Raw genomic sequence first — 20664 nt, 5'->3', positions numbered from 1 at the left:
TTACTGACAGCATCCCTGTACATGGCTTGTAACGCTCTCACCAACCATTCGTCCATCCCTAGTTTTTGCAGTGACCGCCAAATAAGGGATCAAGGGATCCTGTCAAAGCCTTTCTCCGTGTTTAACAAAGGCCCAGTACAAGGGTTTATCTTTGGCTTTGTACTTCTCCTGCAGCTGCCTTATCAGGAATATAGCATCAGAGGTGCTTCGCTGTGGCACAAAACCAAATTGCACTTCTTCTGGTCTAACACACATCCTAATTATTTTGTCTGTGACCCTCTCAGTAATTTTCATTGCTTCATCTAATAGTTTGATACCTCTGTAATTATTTCCGTGCAAGGCATCATCCTCCCTGTATGTGTGTGTGGGTGTGTGAGTGTGTGTGCGTGTGTATGTATTTGTGATTATTTGGAATTTGGGTATACATTTAGAAGTATGCTACTTAAAGATCTTTCGCTGATTCGGTTACCTCATGTCATCCACAGTTGAGCTATAAGTGACACTGGATCTACTCATGTATTCTGCAGTGTTCGTTCAGTTTATAATGAATGAGGGAAGCAGAAAATGGAGTTAATGAGAATTTTTATTCATCACAACGATTGTTTCAATCCATCTTGCATCGGGCCCTTGCAGGTAGGATATTGTATAACTGGTTGTGGGACATCCTCCGGTGCAGATGCATGTCATCGGGTGTCTTCTTTTAGAGAAGATACCTCTGTAAATATATTCGGTTTCGCTTGGAATGTTGTTGTTGCCAGGAGGCTGTTGTCTCTCATGTTGTAATCCAAGAAGCTTCTAGCAACAACATGTCAGTTGAAACTGAATGTATTTAGTGAGGTATCTTTACATTAAAACAAGGCACCCGATGAGATGCATCTGCACTGGAGGATGCAACACATGTATAGTAGCCCACCCGCAAGCGACCGATGCAAGATGGGTCGAAACGGTCGTTGTGATGCATATTCTCGTGAACTCCGTTTCCCCAATTCATTATATGTATTTATATATGTAACACTGATGTTTATGTGTGTGTGTGCGTGCGTGCGCATTAGTTTTATGCATGTGGACGCTAACCGGCTCAGCAGTTTTATGAACCCTTATTAATGTAGCAACGTCAAAAGTAAACATTAGAAATTATAATTCTTCTTTACTTGACTGATCTGCTAATCATGTGTTTACTCTAGTTCTGTTGCCCTACAACTTACTATAGTGAGGGGCAAATGTAGGACATCTTAATATGTTATCATGTCTCTAACACACACATGTATCAGGTTATAGAAGGTCCTTATGGAAGATTTATTTCACTGGCAAACATCAAATGTATTTGATCAGTTTGATCTAGTACCCAGTAGAAAACTGTAATGACATTGATATCAACCCTGATTTTCATGTAAATTTTCATTTTCCATTTTTACCTCCACAAAGGATTCGGTGAATTTAGAAATTGTGAACAAAGAATATAGGACACCATTGCTTGAAGGTTTCGGACGGTCACCTCGGAATAATGCAGCGGCTGATAGCCAGGGGCGCGAATGTAAATGTTGTCGAACATGGAGGAAATAATTGCCTGCATCTGGCGTTAAAAAAGAGAAAACAACTTTCATTCTGAGGTGGAGCACATGACCATGTTAGATCAGGTAAGTTTTCACATTGTTTGTGACTATGTGTGTGTGTGTGTGTGTGTGTGTGTGTGTGTGTTGTGTGCATTTGTGCGTCTGGTGTGTGTGTGTGTGTGTGGCATTTGTGCGTCTGTGTGTGTGTAAAATAGACAAACTGACAGAGAAAGACAGACAGAAGAAACAGACATTGTTTATATCGCAATTCTCACCTACCAACCCCATCCTCCATTACCATTTCCTGATCCAGTCACAATGGTAACCCTTAGTTATAGTTATATTATTATGTAACAAACACTATTCTCTATTCCGTCCCCTTCCGTCCTCAAAGGCACGACCTCTCCATGGTAGAGAAGGTGATCCATCTCGAATGTTGGCCATACAAACACGGTCATCAAAATTTGAAGGAGAAATGATCTATTCAAGACAGGAGATATTATTCTGAATTAACAATGATACTGGGTAGAAGAGAGGTTCATATGATAGACAGTAACATTTATAGTGCTGGGGCCATGATAATAAATACATCTTGTCCATTCCATGAAGAATTCTGCCTGAAACAGCTCTCTGTCACATTTCTTTTATATAATACTAGCAGCATAGCCCGGCATTGCCCGGGTATGTAAGAGCCCCTAGTAGGCAACGACTAATCCCAATCTAGTCCTTTCCCTCTAGGGAACGAAGGTGCGTGTGTAGGTTGCAATATCTTCTCTTCACTCGAATACTTCTGTGTATACGATGTTCCTAGCTGTCCCTTTGGGCGATAAAAAGGTCGAGTTGCATCCTCTAGACAGAAGATGTGTTGCATATAAAAAGTTTAGATTCTCGACTCCATGTCGAATTTATCGATTTTTTTCAGAACTGGGGGAACTTTTCAAAATTTTCGCTGCGTTAGTTTTGAATTATGACATTGGGCTATTCCCATATGAATAAAGCTCACTACAGATGACTGACTACTATTCAGGCAGTTGATGGTCATCTGTGTATTGTTGTAATGTCTACTTTGGTGAGAGGAACCTACTCTGACAGCCAGCGACCTCCCCACCTACTGGAATAGTCCATCAGACTAACACTGAACAAATTATCAACTATGCGTTGGTGTTCTGCCTCAACTGTGACACCGATTCTTACTTCCCTTACTTCACTTTCTTCATCAAAAGATGTTTCCTTATTAATTCATCATCATCATCATCATGATAATGTATCGACTGTTTTCAAAGCTGGCATGGGTTCGACGCTTTGACAGAAGCTGGTCAGCTGAAAAGCTACCTGGGCTCCATATCTCTTTTCGCATTGTTTCGACAGTTGGATGTCCTTCCTAATGCCACCCAATTTACATAATGTACTGCGTGCTTTTCTGCAGCACCGACACGGATATTTGTATGTGACACCAACATGGGTGATTTTTCCGAAGCATCAGCACCCATGATCCCACAAGATTAGGATATCTCAGACGAAGAATGATACAGGGGTCATGACAGTATGCAAGGACAACGACGACTTAGCTTGGCATATCATCTCAAGTACAGCAGACTGCCAAAAGTATCGCTCCCATTTCATCCCCTCTGTGAGGCCCAACGTCTGACGGTCCTTTCTCACCACATTATTGCACGTCTTTCTGGGTCAACCCCTCCACACATTCCCTCCACAATGAGAGATCACCACTTCTTGATGAAGCTATCTTCATCCATATGCATCACATAACCATACCATGGTAGACTTCTCTCTTGCGCACAAAATCCGATGCCTTATATACCCTGGTTTTCTCTCCAATCCACTTAATTAAAGAAACATTATTGATCTGCGTGGATATGTCTATGTGGTGTTGATTTAGTTGTTATGTCTGAAGGCCTTGCTATGTTGTTGCTGTTCTCTTTTCTGGTATAACTTATATTATTTGTGGTGTTATTCATATCTATAAGACAGTCCTTTGACGAAAATTTTATGCACATTTTGCTTTGGAGGTTAATGGCAGCCAAACCGAGGCAAGGATACTAAATGCGTGGTGAGAATGAGACCCGCGATGGTTAAAATTCGCAAGCTATAAGATGTGGTTGCTATGGCAAAAAGAGTGATTTTTGGATCCCTCTATAACGACGTCTCTCTGTCACTCTTTCTTCCACCACCTCTCTCACTGTACGGCTGTCTGTATCTATAGACAGAAAGCGAGGACAACCGCAAAAGTTTAAATATTCTCGCCACAGGTCTTTTAGAACGGTGAATTAATATCGCCCACCTCCATCGCACAGTCATAACAGATATTATTAAACAGATATATTGTGTTAATTTATATATATACTGTGTGCATATGTGGTTGGATTTGGCTAAAAATATGCACACCTATGTTAAAAGTGCTAGCGAGTTTGTATTGGAACTTCGAATTTGCTCAATTGAAAGGCATGGACTCTAGGGCAAAATTCCTCATCTTTTAAAATGTGGCCCGCTTAGACCCGAATGAAATCGGGTTATAATACCAAAACGAGTAAAACAATAATAAACTATTTTAATCCCGAACAAGGCCGGGTATGTATTTCTAATCTATCAAATGAAGAAGGCGAACGATGATACAAATTGGATTTTTATGTAAAAATATGTGTAATTGGGCCTGGAATGGGATTACAATTTAAAAGAGGGGGTAACTTGCGGTGAGAAATTGTTTGAGAGACTTTTGGGGCGCTACTGTGGTCGTTTTGGTGTGAAAATAGGGATTTTATTGATTTTGGGGGACAATTGGGGATTTAGATTGGACACCTTTTGCCCGATTTCAATCAAATTTTCAACATGGTAAAGTAGAAGATTTGTAATTTAAGCACGGAAATCTAATTTTTTATAAATGGGAGATAGATAGATAGAGAAAGATAAAAAGCAAGAGAAAGTGAGGGAGAGTCCGAGATAAAGGAAGAGTAAGAGAGTGGGGATGCGAGAGAGAAAGGAGAGAGGAACAAAGAGGGTGAATATGGCGATAAGAAACAAAGGAAGCAATAGAAAGTAACAATCACACCCTCACCCACGCGTAGAGCGGGTCACCTTAAGCTAGTACTTATATGTACAATACTCTTCCGTAAGTATTTCTCTTGCTGTGGCCATTTGGCTTTATCAAGCCAGTTGTACAGATAGGTTCTTGTTGGTTTGTTGTCTTTCATTATTGTGACATTTCTGTCCTTATATTGTGTATATTTGACTTGATGTTATAATAACTTTATATTGTGTTTTTATTGAATAGTTTGTGACATTTGTGATTGGCAAGTAAATATTTACTCATTAAATATCATTGTTAAGCAATAACGTTGACCACTAATGTGCGTTTTGTTCAATATAATGATCATAATTTTTGTCTTAATGTAGAACGTAAAGTAAAACAAATGATAATGAAAAGTGGACTCAACTAAGAGATGATGTAAGAAATCAACGCTGTGTGAATAGTTTAATCACTGGGGAAACAAACTATGTGTAAATGTAGTTGAACTGTTGTGTAATTTGGGGCATCTTTAGTATATGTTTGTGTAATCTTTAACTCATCATTTTATATTTCATCATTTGAAGTACTTAAAAGATCTGAAACTGGGAAAGAAAGAAAGGTACTCTGATGTGGTAGTTGCTTGCTACCTAGCCCACCACGGGGCCAACTTTTACTGTAAAAACAAAAGTGGTAGAACACCATTGGACCTAATAGAAAAGGAAAATTTTAAAAAGACGTTAAATATGTTATTCCCACCAACGCAGTAAGTATTCACTGGCAATGACAAGATAAACCATTACATTTTCTGTTTTGTATATAACCGTGTTTATATGTTTCTATTGTTTTAATTCTACTGATACATTATACTGTCTTAGTGGCTTAATGAAAGGTTACACAACAACAGTAAGAAGAACAATAAACGATATGCAGTTGTTAAGCTAATTAAAGAAAGAACACTATTTTGATTACATTCAAATGATTGGTTGTGTTGACTGTTATACCTCTCCTAAAATCCCAACCCACCTCTCTCAGTTCCCTATTTTAAAGATTTGGGACCAATGAGAAAATGTAGAAGTAAATAGTGAAGTGATGGAATTTATCTCTCTACCAACAGATTATTCCTCTGTCTTCTCTGTCCCAGCCAGTCATGTCCATGTGAGCTATCCTGAGAAAATCGCCTACAAACACATACAATTAGTGTACATACATGAATACATACATACATATGTATTTATACATGCATACATAGATACATACATGTATATATATATATATATACATATATAGGCGCAGGAGTGGCTGTGTGGTAAGAAGCTTGTTTACCAACCACATGGTTCCGGGTTCAGTCCCACTGTGTGGCACCTTGGGCAAGTGTCTTCTACTATAGCCTTGGGCCGACCAAAGCCTTGTGAGTGGATTTGGTAGACGGAAACTGAAAGAAGTCCGTCGTATATATGTATATATATGTATGTGTGTGTACGTTTGTGTGTCTGTGTTTGTCCCCCTAGCATTGCTTGACAACCAATGCTGGTGTGTTTATGTCCCCGTCACTTAGCGGTTCGGCAAAAGAGACCGATAGAATAAGTACTGGGCTTACAAAGAATAAGTCCCGGGGTCGAGTTACTCGATTAAAGGCGGTGCACCAGCATGGCCGCAGTCAAAATGACTGAAACAAGTAAAAAGAGAAAAAAGAGAAAGATATATATATATATATATATATATATATATATATATATATATATATATATATATATATATATATATATATTATATATATATATATACTGTGGGGAGGAAATAAATATTCGTCTGTCAAAATTCTTTATTTAATTTCTAATGAACATAAATGGGATATACCACTATTATATATTTGCATACAGATGCATAAACTAAGAATAAGCAAAAGAAACTAATAAATTATAGTAACTAATGAATTTATATACAATCATAAATATTTAGGGGTGAAAAAAGTATTCGTACAGAATAAATGTATGATTTTCTATGCCACAAAATACTGTTAAAATATTTTTTTACTAAAAATTTCTTGTTTATTCCAATAATCTTATCAGTTTTCATTTTTGAGTGTCAAAACACTAGCTTCTTCATTCAGCACTGAGACAACATAAAGTGATATCGCAATAATGGCGAAAAGTAAAGAACTCACAAATTCAGTGAAAAACTTAATTATTGAACTGTAGAAAGTAGGTAAAAGTTACAGGAAAATATCAGAGACACTTTGTATTCCGCTTACTACCATATCTTCATTTATTCAAAGATATAAGGAATCGGGAACTGTTGAAAACAGAATAAGATCCGGAGCACCACGCAAGATTTCCCCAAGATCTTTAAGAAAAATGAAGAGAAGAATATAAAAAAACGCAATAATCACCAGAAAGGAGTTTTCATAGGAATGAACTGAAGTCACGCTCTCCTAGAAAAACTCCTCTGTTGACTAAAAGGCATAGAGATGCCCGTTTAAAATTTGTTATGAACATAAAGATAAATCTGATACATTCTGGTAAAATGTTCTATGGACAGACGAGACGAAAATTGAATTGTTTGGACGAAATTCGCTTACCCATGTCTGGAGTAAAAACACAATTCCTACCGTAAAGATTGGAGGTGTGGGGGTGTTTCTCTGCAAATGGTACTGGCAATTTACATGTGATAGATGGTAGAATGAATGCAGAGATGTACCAAAATATTTTGAACAATAATTTATGGGGCTCTATTGAAAAGCTCCAGCTTTGTGAAGGGTGGGTTTTACAACAGGGTAATGGCCCTAAGCACACGGTGAAGTCTACCATATATGGATTGTCAATCACAATATAAAATTATTGTAATGGCCAAGCCTGTCACCTGACTTGAACCCCATTGAAGAGCCCCAACATGCATTACAGATTTGAAGAAAATTTGTCAAGAAGAATAGGAAAATATTCCTAAAGAAACATGCGAGTCATTGGTGAAGAACTACAAGAAGATATTGGTTGAAGTGGAACTGAATAATGGTTATGCTACGAAGTATCAAATCAAAATTATCAGTTATTTATATTCTGTACGAATACTTTTTTCACCCCTAAATATTTATAATTGTATATAAATTCCTTAGTTACTATAATTTATTAGTTTCTTTCGCATATTCTTAGTTTATGCATCTGTATGCAAATATATAATAGTGGTATATCCCATTTATGTTCATTAGAAATTAAATAAAGAAAGAATTTTGACATTTACGAATATTTATTTCCCCCCGTGTATATATATATATATATATATATATATATACATATACGCACACACACACACACAAACACACACACACACACACACACATATATATACATATATATATAGGGAGAGTTTACGAAAAAAACAAAAGACGATGACAGGTGGTATTGAAGGAATAGAAAAAGTCTTTTACGTTTCGAGCCTTCGCTCTTCTACAGAAAGGGACACGGAAAAAAAAACAAGGATAGAAACAAGGAGAGAAAAAAATGTGTGTAGCGGCTAACAATCTATCATGGCGACTGACTCGGACACACACACACATATATATATATATATAAGTGAATTATATTTCTGGAATATATGTTGTTCACTTTGTGTAAATCAGTTTTTGTGATGTATCAATGTCATGACATATACTTATTAATATTTGTGTCCATTTATATATATATATGTGTGTATGTGTGTGTGTATCTGTGTCTGTGTCTGTGTGTCTGTGTCTGTGTCTGTGTGTCTGTGTCTGCATTTATATACTCACAAATTCGCCCATATGTAATTGTTTAATTGTGGCGTCGCATAATATTCTCTACTGTAAATTAAAGTGTCTCTGTGTAACGAAATGTAACTTGCTATTTATTCCACAGCCATGGTGGAGGAAGACGCATGGACCAGGCACTGAAGGGACCAATCAGGTAGTTGAACTATTTCTCACAGTCTTTCAGTCATTGAATAACAATGTACCTTGTAATGACCTGAGATCAATCTGAAGTTTGTGGTGCAGTGATGGCAGATGGAAACATGTCATTTACTGCATTCAACTCATCACTTTTGAAAATAATTCCCTGGTTATGTACACACATATCGTATATAAATCTAAAGTTATTACTCTAATTTAGAACAATGACCTGTTTTGTGGCATGGATCAGCCATACATGAAGCTGTAGGAATTGTGTCCTATCTGTCCATCCATAAAATTCAAAGTCAAATGTCTAAGTATAGCCGACTTCTAAAACAGATTAGATACAATCAAGTGTTATATGTATGCATGTATGTATGCATGTATGTACGTACGTACGTACGTATGTATGTATGTATACACACACACACACACACACACACACACACACACATATATATATATATATATATATATATATATACATATATATACATACGTTCATACATATATTCATACATATATATCACCTTGACCGACTAGTCCGTCGGGCGTCCAATTGACACCGCTGGTCACAGCACGCTGTCCACTCCTCTCTGGATCGCGCCTTCCTCATCCACGTGATCCCAATCGTCCTCCTGAAATCGTTACTCCACCGACGTGGAGGCCTTCCGGGTGGTCGTTTCCACTCGCGCGGGTACCACTCGACAACTGCGCGTGTCCACAGATTTTCGGTGAGCTGGGCGATGTGTCCAGCCCATCTAAACATATGTATGTATGTATGTATGTATGTATGTATGTATGTATGTATGTATGTATGTATGTATGTATGTATGTATGTACGTATGTGTGTGTGTATGTGTATGTATATAAGTGAATTATATTTCTGGAATATATGTTGTTCACTTTGCGTAAATCACTTTTTGTGATGTATCAATGTTATGACATATATTTATTAATATTTGTGTCCATTTATATATATATATGTGTGTTTGTGTGTGTGTGGTGTGTGTGTGTGTGTGTGTATGTGTGTGTGTGTGTGTCTATGTGTGTGTGTGTTTGTGCGTGTGTTTGTGTGTGTGTCTGTGTATGCATTTATATACACACAAATTCGCCCATATGTAATTGTTTAATTGTGGTGTCGCATAATATTCTCTACTGTAAATATGCACACAATGTAATATTTGTTATAAATGAATGTTATTAATGGGATGTGTTCATGTTTTTGTTCCTCAGATGTGTGTTTTGTGAAGACGAAGTGGCCACAGAGACGTTCTTTCCATGTAGACATCTTTCGCTGTGTAAGAAATGCTGTCTCCCAAAGATACCTAAACGATGCCCTATGTGTAGACAGAATATAACGAGCAAAAATAGTTTGGGTAAGAATACTGTATGATCTGTCTGTTTGTCTCATAGGCTTTATGGTGTGGAATATTGTATCTCATGTTGTTGTGTAGATCCAGTTTTGCGATATTCAAGCACACTTTTGATAAAAGATGTTCCAGGTGTCTTTTCTCTGTCATATTATGTCTCTCACTACTCCCACTAAACATTGTTCTTGTCCAATTAGAAGACTTGTCACACTTCAAGATGGCTACTTTCTGCAACATAAAAATAATAAAGAATACTGAATTATAAATGGTGACTAAATGCCAATAAATCACCAAGGTTCTATCAGTAAATACCGACATCTTGTGTGTGATTAGAGTGATTAATGATTTATCAATATCTTCGGAAGCTGATAATTAAAAACAACTGCAATTTATATGAATATCAAAGTGAGCTTTTATAAAATAAGAGAGTCAATAAGAAAATCTCAACTGAGGGTTTAGGGGCCAACATTAGAGAGGGGACATCAAAAGGGTGGGGAAACTTTGATTGATGTATAGATTAGTATTCCCGAGTATCAGTTCTTCTGAACCGTTTCAAATATTTTCACAGCAATAATGTGTGGATGACAAGTTTTATGTCGTTAATGAGGTTTTGTGTGAATGTAGTGTGTTAATTTAGGACACAAGATATCACTTCCTGTTAGACCTGATGTCACTTTCTGTTCGACCTGCTTTATTCAGGAGGATGAATGACATTGAAATATCTTCAGATATTTCCCCACATCTGATTACATTCTGGAGAACTGTGATGCGGGTAATTAAAATTAAAGATTACTAGTAGTAACCAATAACAAAGAGAGCAAGTGTATATATATATATACATATATATCTATCTATATATATATATATATAGAGAGAGAGAGATAGATAGATAGATATATTGTTGTTTTTGGGAATGGGCATTTTGCCAGTTTAGCCAATAAAAACACACGCACTATATATTTGGTGTTACTTTGCTTCAGTCTTATTTATTTTTTACATTAATCTTAATCTTATTTCGGCCAAAAGCAAAAACAAATTACACGTACGTATATAAACAGAAGATACAAATATTACAGGCACTTCACCCCCCCCCACGCACACTAACTAAACATAGACACACATAGAGGTATACGCATGCACAAATGAGGACACGTACAATAGGAATACAAAATACAAAATGGTTGATGGTTAGTAAGGAGAGACACACAAATAAGAAAGAAGAAAGCAAAGGACCACTGATGAGGTCACAGAAGTGTGACGGAAGAACTCTTGCCGAAATAAGATTAAGATTAAAGTAAAAAATACATAACGCTGAAGCAAAGTAACACTAAATATATAGTGCGTGTGTTTTTATTCGCAAAACTGGCAAAATGACCATTCCTAAATACAACAATATCTGTTTCAACACACCATTTCACATCAAAAATCTTGTAAAACAAATAGATAGATATAGATATATATCCGTCTGGAAGTGGTGTGTCGCGTTTGAGGCTAGGACTTCGATGCTCAACTTGGTTGACACTGGATTTAAGCAGAAGATGAGACGAATGTTGATTAGAGATGTCTTGTCATAGATCTAGCACAAACATAAGAAAACCCAAAAGAAGCTAAGAGACAATCGGTTATTAGGGGATAATTAAATGAGATAATTTCAGAATTGTTAGAATTGTTGGATGACTTAAGAGACAGAGAAGGGTTGTTAAGTGTAGTCTATTCTGTTGTGGACTCAAATAGTGAACCATTTCTTGGCCCCACTGTAGAAAGCATACAAATGTTCTCCAAAAGCATGTTGTCATCAGTGATGACACGAATGTCTCACAATAATAAAATATCGATTATTAGAAAGGATAAAGAAATTTTACTAAAACCACTTTGAAATGTATTTTTCAGTTGGTCCAAATTCGTCAAAGATGGAAGTCCAGATGGTGGCAGGACCAGTTGGTGAGTATGAAATAACTGTACCTAATTATGTTATCCCATAAGAGGCATAGGGTTGGTTTCCCGGTTTCTCTAGCGTATACATTCCTCCCTGAACAGGACACTAGTTCGCTGTAAGATTACTTATTTTTGCCAGCTGAGTGGACGGAAGTGTTTTGCTCAAGAACGCAACGTATTGCCTGGTGAAGGAATCGAAACCCCAATCTTACAATCATGAGTCAAATACCCTAACCATTAAGCCCGGCGCCTCCACTTGCTATGACCAATTCGTTTCCATAAAACACAGGCGATGGAAAAATTTATAGAAATCAATGTACCTAACTGATTCCTATAAATTCTCCACTCCCTGAGCTGTTTTGTTTGTCAGAAGGACTGAGAACAGGGCCCATCTCTAATTTCCATTTGAAATGTTAGCTGCAAAAGGAGTCGATGAAATATATCGCTGAAATTTCATAAAATCTTTGTTGCCTTGGATGGAAAAAGGGATAAATTAGAAAACACAATAGAGTTAATATTGTCTTTTGGAACCAAGAACTAAGATATGTTGTTGTTTAGGGGTAAACAGGTGAACAGAAACTAGAAAAATGTGGACCAAAATCATAATGGTTACCAATTGACCATTGCAAGGAAGGAATGTCTCTCAATAATGTAACAAATTGCGTTTTTTGAAAGTTTAACTGTAAAGTAATTCTATTAAAGAGTGTCTGTGTGGTAAGTAGCTTGCTTACCGACCACATGGTTCCGGGTTCAGTCCCACTGCGTGGCATCTTGGGCAAGTGTCTTCTACTATAGCCTCGGGCCGACCAAGGCCTTGTGAGTGGATTTGGTAGACGGAAACAGAAATAAACTCGTCGCATATATATATATATATATATATATATATATATGTATGTGTATATGTTTGTGTGTCTGTGCTTGTTCCCCCAACATCACTTGACAACCGATGCTGGTTTGTTTACGTCCCCGTAACTTATTTGTTCGAGAAAAGAGACCAATAGAATAAGTACCAGGCTTACAAAGAATAAGTCCTGGGATCGATATGCCCGACTAAAGTCGGTGCTCCAGCATGGCCACAGTCAACTGACTGAAACAAATAAAAGAGTAAAGAGTAAAAGAGAGAAGACAGGAATCCCTGAATGTGTGGAACGTGCATTTTGAATCTGGGATGCGATACAAGATACAAAGAAGAACAAAAGCGATTTGAATGTTGTATGGCTTGATCAGGTTAATGCTTATCGTTCTGTACTACACGAATTGTTGCTGAAAACAACGGACGTCTTTTATATACGAGAAAAGATTAAGAATCTAATGAAGAGTTGCTGTAATAATTTCAAAATGCGCTTCAGGACAGAATATTTCACAACAGACTCGCATCGTCTTGAGACTGGAATTGCCGTGGGTTGCACAATATCAGTCATTTTGTTTGTACTTGTTATGGAAATGTTTATTAGATCAGCAGATTGATCAGTAGAAATAACTCGAGTGAAGTCCCCTAAGACGACATTAATGGATGACATAACAACACAAACAACAGAGCAAAAGGATATGCAAATAGTTCTGAATAGACTGTATTAATTAATTAGTTGGTCAAGAATAGGGTTGAAGGCAAATAAATGTTGCCGTCATTTGCCAAAGCTCAGCAGAAATAAGTGAAATTCAAAGTAGCAGAAGAAAGCATGTCAAAGGTTAAAGAGAAACTGTTTAGGGTGATGGTACACTACCTCATTGTCCCACAAGAGTAGAGGCATCGAGATAATAGCACAAAAAGAAGACATCTTATAAGCAATAGATAAGCCAAAACTTTTGGGGAATAAAGGGTTTTAAAGAACTTCTTTATTAAGGAGTCTTAAAATATTTCCTGAATCAGATGATGTTCTTGTGAACTGGGATGTGCGGAGTTACGATTCAAGATTACCAACATCAACCCTTAACAAAGATGTCAGGTGTATGTTTATCCTACATGAATTTGTCTGCCGTGTATTTGTGGTTAGGTCTTTGGAAAACACCTTGTTTGACATTAGAATTAAGCAGAAGATGAGAAAAATGTTGGTGAGTGAAGTCATGTCACAGGTTTGGTACAGATATAAGAAGGGAAATAGAGAACTGTGAGAAAAATAGTCTTATCAACTGGTCTTCATAAATGACTTGCCCGACGACCTCACGCAACACACCATTCTATTTGCCGACGATATCAAACTGGTCGCTCCTCGCGGTGATATAGAGGATCTTCGTCGATGCCTCCACCAAATTTGGAAGTGGTCTAACGAATGGGAACTGTGTCTGAACGTGTCAAAGTGCTGTCATCTGCCTGTTGGCTCTCCTCCTGCAACTCAACTTGATTTCGAGCCGGGTCATCTGCTGCTGGAAAGGACCGATCAGGTAAAGGACCTGGGTATCTTGGTGGATTCCTCCTTTTCGCCTTCGGCCCAGTGCGTCCATGCTGCCAACAAAGCACGCGGAATTCTGTTCTTGATTCGACGGTCATTCGGAATGCTCACAGCAGCCATATTCCTACCACTCTATGTCACGCTGGTGAGACCCATATTGGAGTACGGGATTCAAGCCTCTTCTCCCTATCTCCTCAAAGACATACAGCATCTCGAAAGAGTCCAGAAGCTGGCTACCCGCATGGTTCATGGTCTCAAAAATTTGTCCTATGAAGAAAGGCTGAGGACGCTCGACCTTTATTCTCTTGGAAAACGCCGCTGCCGTGGTGATCTCATTCTCGCCCACAACATCATAAGCGGAAAGTGTAACCTCTCGAAAGAGCTGTTCTTCACTCCTGCTCCAGAGTGTCGGCTGCGGGGTCATTCCGAAAAGCTCTACCTGCGACGATTTCATCTCAATCGAAGGAGAGGAGCTTTCTCCGTCCGGGTTGCGGATCCGTGGAACAAGCTGCCAGACGAGATGGTGAAGATGCCGACGACCGCTTTGTTCAAAGCCTCCCTTGACCTCTAGTGTCCTGAACTCTTTATATGAACACCACCCTGTACTTAACTCCATGTCCCCCTACATGACCTTGCTATTTGCTTTTGAACCAAATTAACTAACTAACTAACTAACTAACTAATTCAATGTGATAAATACAACATTGTTAGATTATGTAGGATGTCTTGATAGAGAGACGAAGTTTAAGAAGTTTAATCTATTTTGTTGTGGACCAAAATATTGAGCTATTACATAGATTAAAAAGGTTGACCAAAATCATAGTGGTCACCAGTTGACCATTGATGATAAGCATGCCTCAAGAATAAAGATTAAGAAATTTAGTATAAATTATAAAATTTGGAAATATTTATTTCAGGGAGTCCACAGCTGAAGGAGAAGGATCTTCTGAGAGTGGCTAAGAGGTTAGGAAGAGATTGGTGGCAAGTAGGTGAGTATAAAAGTACACTACCTAATTGATTTCTATAAATTTTACATTCACCTGGGCTATTTCATTTGTCAGGATGAAAGAGAACAGGTTACATTCCTAATTTCCAGTGGAATGGTTAGCTGCAAAATAAATTCTATTAATGATATTACTGGTATTTCATAAAGTATCCACTGAGGTTGGTAATTGTGGATACACAAGAAAATACAAGTAGCATTTAATATAGGAAGAAAGAAGAAAAATATGTTGAGGGTAAACAGCTGAGTTTATTGACAACGTTTTTGGCTCGTCTTTACTCCATCAAAAGACCATGAGTTAGGGTCTTCTTGAAGCCATTAGGGATTGGGTTATTGTGTTTGAAAGTGATAATTGCAATTATTACACACATGTGATTGAGAACACTTTGAGATATATTTGGTATCTAACATATGTCAGATACTACGAGCGCTGCTTCTGATTGGTCAATCCATGGTGATGACCCGAGGTAACGGTGACAGCGCTGCTTCTGATTGGTCAATTCATGGTGATGACCCGAGGTCCCGGTGACAGCACTACTTTTGTCATTCATAAGTAACAACTAAACGTGAAGAATTTAGTTATTGGGTTAATAAAATATGGTTGTTTATTCGTGTGTAATAAATAAAATACCAAACTCATTCCCTATGGATACAGTATTTATTACAACGAGTGGCTTGTAAACGTATCTAACTTTCGCTCGTTAGATACGTTTACAAGCCACTCGTTGTAATAAATACGGTATCCATAGGGAATTAGTTTGGTATTCTCTCTTTTATATTGCCATATTGAAATGACTTTACCACATGACATATGTTTGTAAATGCTTCAGTAAAAACAGACTTAGTATAGGGGTGACACAGCCAAATCATATCATATTCCCCACATCCAAAAAGAGAGAATGACTCTAAGGAAATTTGCCAGAAAATGAATATTCACAAGTGAAGCCAGACCATGGCTGGTCTCTCTCTCTCACTGAGACATAAGAATAACTGAATGGGTTAAGGAGAATTGATTGAATCTGGAGTAGATTAAAAAAGGATTGAATTTGACTTAGAATAATCGACTGTTGGTCTATCATTATTCATTTGATTTTCAGTGTCATTTTGGGAACTTTGCAAGGTGATTGATTTCACAGAGAGACATTACTTTCATGACCCTTTGAGTATCAGATCTGAAATCTGCCAGATTAAGACAGATATATGGGATTTCTCTGAAGGGTCTCTGGAGTAATGTTGCCCAATAGGATTTATAGTTCAGAGATTTGGAAGTCTCTCCAGGTTGAGCCACTTCTTCACATCTCTGGTACCTAGGACATGTGATCAGAATGTCGCAGGAATGAATTACAAGACAGGTTCTCAAAGTCAAACCAATGGAGTAGGAGACCCAGGGGTAGACCAAGCACTAAATAGTTGGATGATATCCATAGACTTAGTTGTTGATGCTTGGGAATCCAACCAAAATATGTAATGATGGTTACATCTGATAGGCCCCTATGGAAGAAATGCCTGGGGACTCTATCCCCACAACTCTCCCAGAAATATTGAGCAGAGGAAATGAATGGATCAAATGGTTTGCCTGTTGGTACCCTATGTTGATTCTTTAGGTTCTCATACACTTTTGCCTTCACAAACACATCTGCCATCGGTTTACCTTAAAAGATTCTCAAGTGTAAACTTTAATTAATTTTTTAAAAAAATCTCCATTAATTTAACCACTTTGTTATTTTTCTCATCATCCCTAGAAATAGAAAACAATGTCTTATAATTTTCTTGTTTCTTAGCTATTTTTTTATATTTCTCTCTTGAAATAGTTTCTTTGTTATGTTTATAACAGCACACATCTTTTATATTATTGTTAATATTGTTGATGTTGTTGCATTTATCTCTTATTGTTGTGTCTTTTGCAGCAATTTTTTTAGGAGTTGATACAACTAAACTGAAAATTGATGATGAGTCTATTGACGCTGTAAAACAAGGCTACCTGATGCTTTACGAATGGTACAGGAATTGCGACCCAGAAACACGGACACACGCAACATTACGTGCAGCTCTTGAAGAAGCTGAATGTGTCGCTGCGATGGAATGTCTGTCATTAGACGCAAAGTGAATTCTGTGTAACTGTTGTTGTTTAGCCTCAGATTAACCTTGACCAAACAGAGACTTATGATCAAACGCATTCCAGCCAAGACCATCATGCCTATTTCCAAAGAGAACCCACAACCACATTGTCCAATATGCCCTTCTGTACAGTGGTATCGTGTGAATTTAGCTACCAATTCTAGCAGGTATATCAACCACATAGTGATCCCTTCACTGGTTTGGCTCCTTTGTTAAAAATTCACATTTAAAATAAAGACAAACTTTGAAATGTTCATTTATTATTGTTGCTGTTGTTGTATATCTAATCCCCTCCCTAAACAACCCCATTGTTATATAGACAGCTTTAATATCGTCTGCTATATTGATAGTTATCTACCTTCATTTTTAGCTGAGAGTAGAATGCCTGGTATATATATATATTGATGCCTTTTCCCTTTATATATCCTATAGAGATAGTATTTCTATATAATACATGATGTATCTAAGGATATATCTCACTTTGTCCTGTTGTGGTTTAAGACAGGCTTCTCCAAAGTGGTGGTGGTTGAATAAAAATTCAGTGGGTTTTGAGTGCAATATACAATATTCTAATTTTATATTCTTACTTTATGACCTTCGTTATTTACTAATGACTGCAATTTCCGTCAGTAAAAATAAAACTTCACTATTATACATATGAAAATAAATCAAAAAAATTATAATTAAACAATAGCTGTGCTGAAAAATCCTGACACAACATTTGTTGTTTTAATTGCATGTGATTGTGGAAAAGCCACAGTGTCTCCCTCTTCTTAAGTAACTTCAGATAAAGGAAGAGTACAATTCTTCCCTACAATATTTACCTTCATATTACTCCACTGTTATTTTAATTTGAAATTAGATTTCAAGTTCTTACAGCAGAGACCAAGATTAAATAAGTAAAACACATGAGACCTTTATGTACATTATAAGATGTGACAGGAAGCTCTACCGAGCAGACTTTTGTGGAATTGGAAAGGAAGATTCATAAGTATTTTCCACTTTTTATTGGATTCTTTTGTGATAGAAGTGAACAAACCTGATTGTTTTCAAATTAAATAATCAAGATATTTAAATTAGATAAAAAGGAACTTTATTCAGAAATTGATAATTACTATTAAAGCAAAACGAAATTTTACCGGTGAGTGTGTTAAATAATAAGGCACTAAAAGAGAATGACTCTCCCCAGACACAACAAAATTATTTTGTATCAAACTTTGTACAAAATTCTTCTAAATAAATTGATAACATAAGTTTCTGATTTTTTGCTTGGATAACTGGGGGAGAAATTCTATTCACACATTATATGCCATGTAAATACACAACAAAATAATAAGGCTGTTCAAAGCTATAGGTTACTGTTTATATAGACCAGCTGGAGCAAATTTAGTTTAACATTTAATGCGTAGCAATAAACTCATTTATAAAAGTGTTAGTTTTCTTTAAATTGAGAAAATGTAAGACTTTTAGTGACTTTATAAAACTAAAAAGAGTAACTTCAAACTTTGATGACCCCAGACAAATTCCTTTACTGACTGAGATCTTCATCTTGTTCTGGTCAATGACTGTCAAAGTAATTTTCATATTTTAAAAGCATCAAAAGGAAAATTTGTTGCCTAGAGAAGAGAGGTTGAATTTGTCATCCGACTCGTAGCCGATGCCAGTACCGCCTCGTCTGGCTTCCGTGCCGGTGGCACATAAAATGCACCAATCCGACTGTGGCCGTTGCCAGCCTCGCCTGGCACCTGTGCAGGTGGCACGTAAAAAGCACCCACTACACTCACGGAGTGGTTGGCGTTAGGAAGGGCATCCAGCTGTAGAAACACTGCCAGATAAGACTGGAGCCTGGGGCAGCCTTCTGGCTTCCCAGATCCCCGGTCGAACTGTCCAACCCATGCTAGCATGGAGAACGGACGTTAAACGACGATGATGATGATAAAAGCACAGAGAATAATGATGGACTGGACATTTTCTTTAGATTAATGATCAGAGGATCCCTAAACAGATGCTATATGCTAAACTTCTTTATGGAAAGAGCCCCCAGCAGAAACGAAGACTACGATTTAAGGACTGTATATATATATATATATATATATATATATATATATATATATATATATATATATATATATATACTAAGCAATTAAGGGTTTAGCAACGAATTGCCTCACCACACACCGAATTTAGAAATAGCAGTCAAAGAGTTATAGCTATTCTTTCTACTAAAAGGGGGATCTCAGTTGCTAAACCCTTAATTGCTTAGTATTACTTAAATTTTCCTCGAATGAGGCTTTTACATGCCGAAATCTACTTGGTGTAATTAATAATTATTCCAAATTAATTAATTTCACCCTTTATTGTTACTGATATATATATATATATATATATATATAAACTGAGCGGATACTTACCAGGCTGAAAAATGTACTTTAATGAGGTCAATTGGTTCGACTAAAAATCCTGCAAGGCGGTAACCCAGCATGGCCGCAATTTAATGACTGAAACAATTAAAAAAAGAAGAAGCAATATACGAAAATTGTTATCGATGTCAACAACTTCTCCGTCCCGCTTTCACAAATTCAGCGAAACAGAAATGAAAGCACACACACACACACACACACACACATATTGGCTGACCCACACACTCATACAATTTCTTCAGAATGTCACGGTTTTAAGGTCAACATTTTTAAAGCATAAATAGCTACGAGTGTGCGTTTTTGCATGTATCTATATGTGTGGGTGTTTGTGCGTGTGTGAGCACAGTCCACCCATACCCATGTTGGTCGCATCGTCTCATTTGACCCAGCCACGAAATTTTTTTTCTCCCTCGAGTGTTCCGGATCCCATTAATGAACTAATTTGCATACAACCAGTCAGAGCTCACCTTCAACTTGTTGTCAGGTTAATAAACAGGAGTGTCTGTATGGGAAGTAGCTCGCTTACCAACCACATAGTTCCGTGTTCAATCCCACTACATGGCACCATGGGCAAATGTCTTCTACCATAGCCTACGGACCGACCAAAGCTTTGTCAGTGGATTTTGTACACGGAAACAGAAGGAAGCCCGTCGTATATATGAATATATATATATATATATATATGTATGTATGTATGTATGTATGTGTGTGTGTGTATGTTACTGTGTCTGTGTTTGTCCTCCCAACATAGTTTCACAACCGATGCTGGTGTGTTTGCGTCCCCTTAACTTAGCGGTTCGGTATAGGAGACCGATAGAATAAGTACTAGGTTTACAAATAATAGGTCCTCGGGTCGATCTACTGGACAAAAGTCGGTGCTCCAGCATGGCCACAGTCAAATGACTGAAACATGTAAAAGAGTATACAATATATATAGATACATATATAT

General features: G+C 37.3%; 1 protein-coding gene across 3 annotated transcripts; it reads left to right on the top strand.

Annotated features, from left to right (window-relative positions):
• The first annotated feature begins 1554 nt into the window (after positions 1 to 1554).
• LOC115228105 (E3 ubiquitin-protein ligase mib1-like) lies at positions 1555 to 17551 on the top strand. 3 transcript variants are annotated; one of them, XM_029798768.2, is made up of 7 exons: positions 1556 to 1637; positions 5160 to 5338; positions 8445 to 8492; positions 9713 to 9855; positions 11740 to 11790; positions 15092 to 15163; positions 17085 to 17551. In XM_029798768.2, the coding sequence occupies exons 1-7, from the start codon at positions 1620 to 1622 to the stop codon at positions 17282 to 17284; spliced, it is 711 nt and encodes a 236-aa protein (XP_029654628.1). In that variant the 5' UTR covers positions 1556 to 1619; the 3' UTR covers positions 17285 to 17551. The 3 variants fall into 3 exon arrangements, with proteins under 3 accessions (XP_029654629.1, XP_029654628.1, XP_029654630.1); XM_029798769.2 differs by lacking the exon at positions 8445 to 8492 and having other exon boundaries at positions 1555 to 1637; XM_029798770.2 differs by lacking the exon at positions 11740 to 11790.
• The last annotated feature ends 3113 nt before the right edge of the window (positions 17552 to 20664 follow it).

Source organism: Octopus sinensis, unplaced genomic scaffold (genome assembly GCF_006345805.1).
Source record: "Octopus sinensis unplaced genomic scaffold, ASM634580v1 Contig09415, whole genome shotgun sequence".
In the NCBI taxonomy this organism is placed as follows: domain Eukaryota; kingdom Metazoa; phylum Mollusca; class Cephalopoda; order Octopoda; family Octopodidae; genus Octopus; species Octopus sinensis.
The sequence above is the reverse complement of the archived record's forward strand: the minus strand, read 5'-3'. Positions and strand labels throughout refer to the sequence as shown.

Coding starts and splice junctions, on each gene's coding strand:
- LOC115228105 (XM_029798768.2), top strand. Junction 5,339..8,444: donor ATGTTATTCCCACCAACGCA/GTAAGTATTCAC, acceptor TTTATTCCACAG/CCATGGTGGAGGAAGACGCA. Junction 11,791..15,091: donor GATGGTGGCAGGACCAGTTG/GTGAGTATGAAA, acceptor TATTTATTTCAG/GGAGTCCACAGCTGAAGGAG.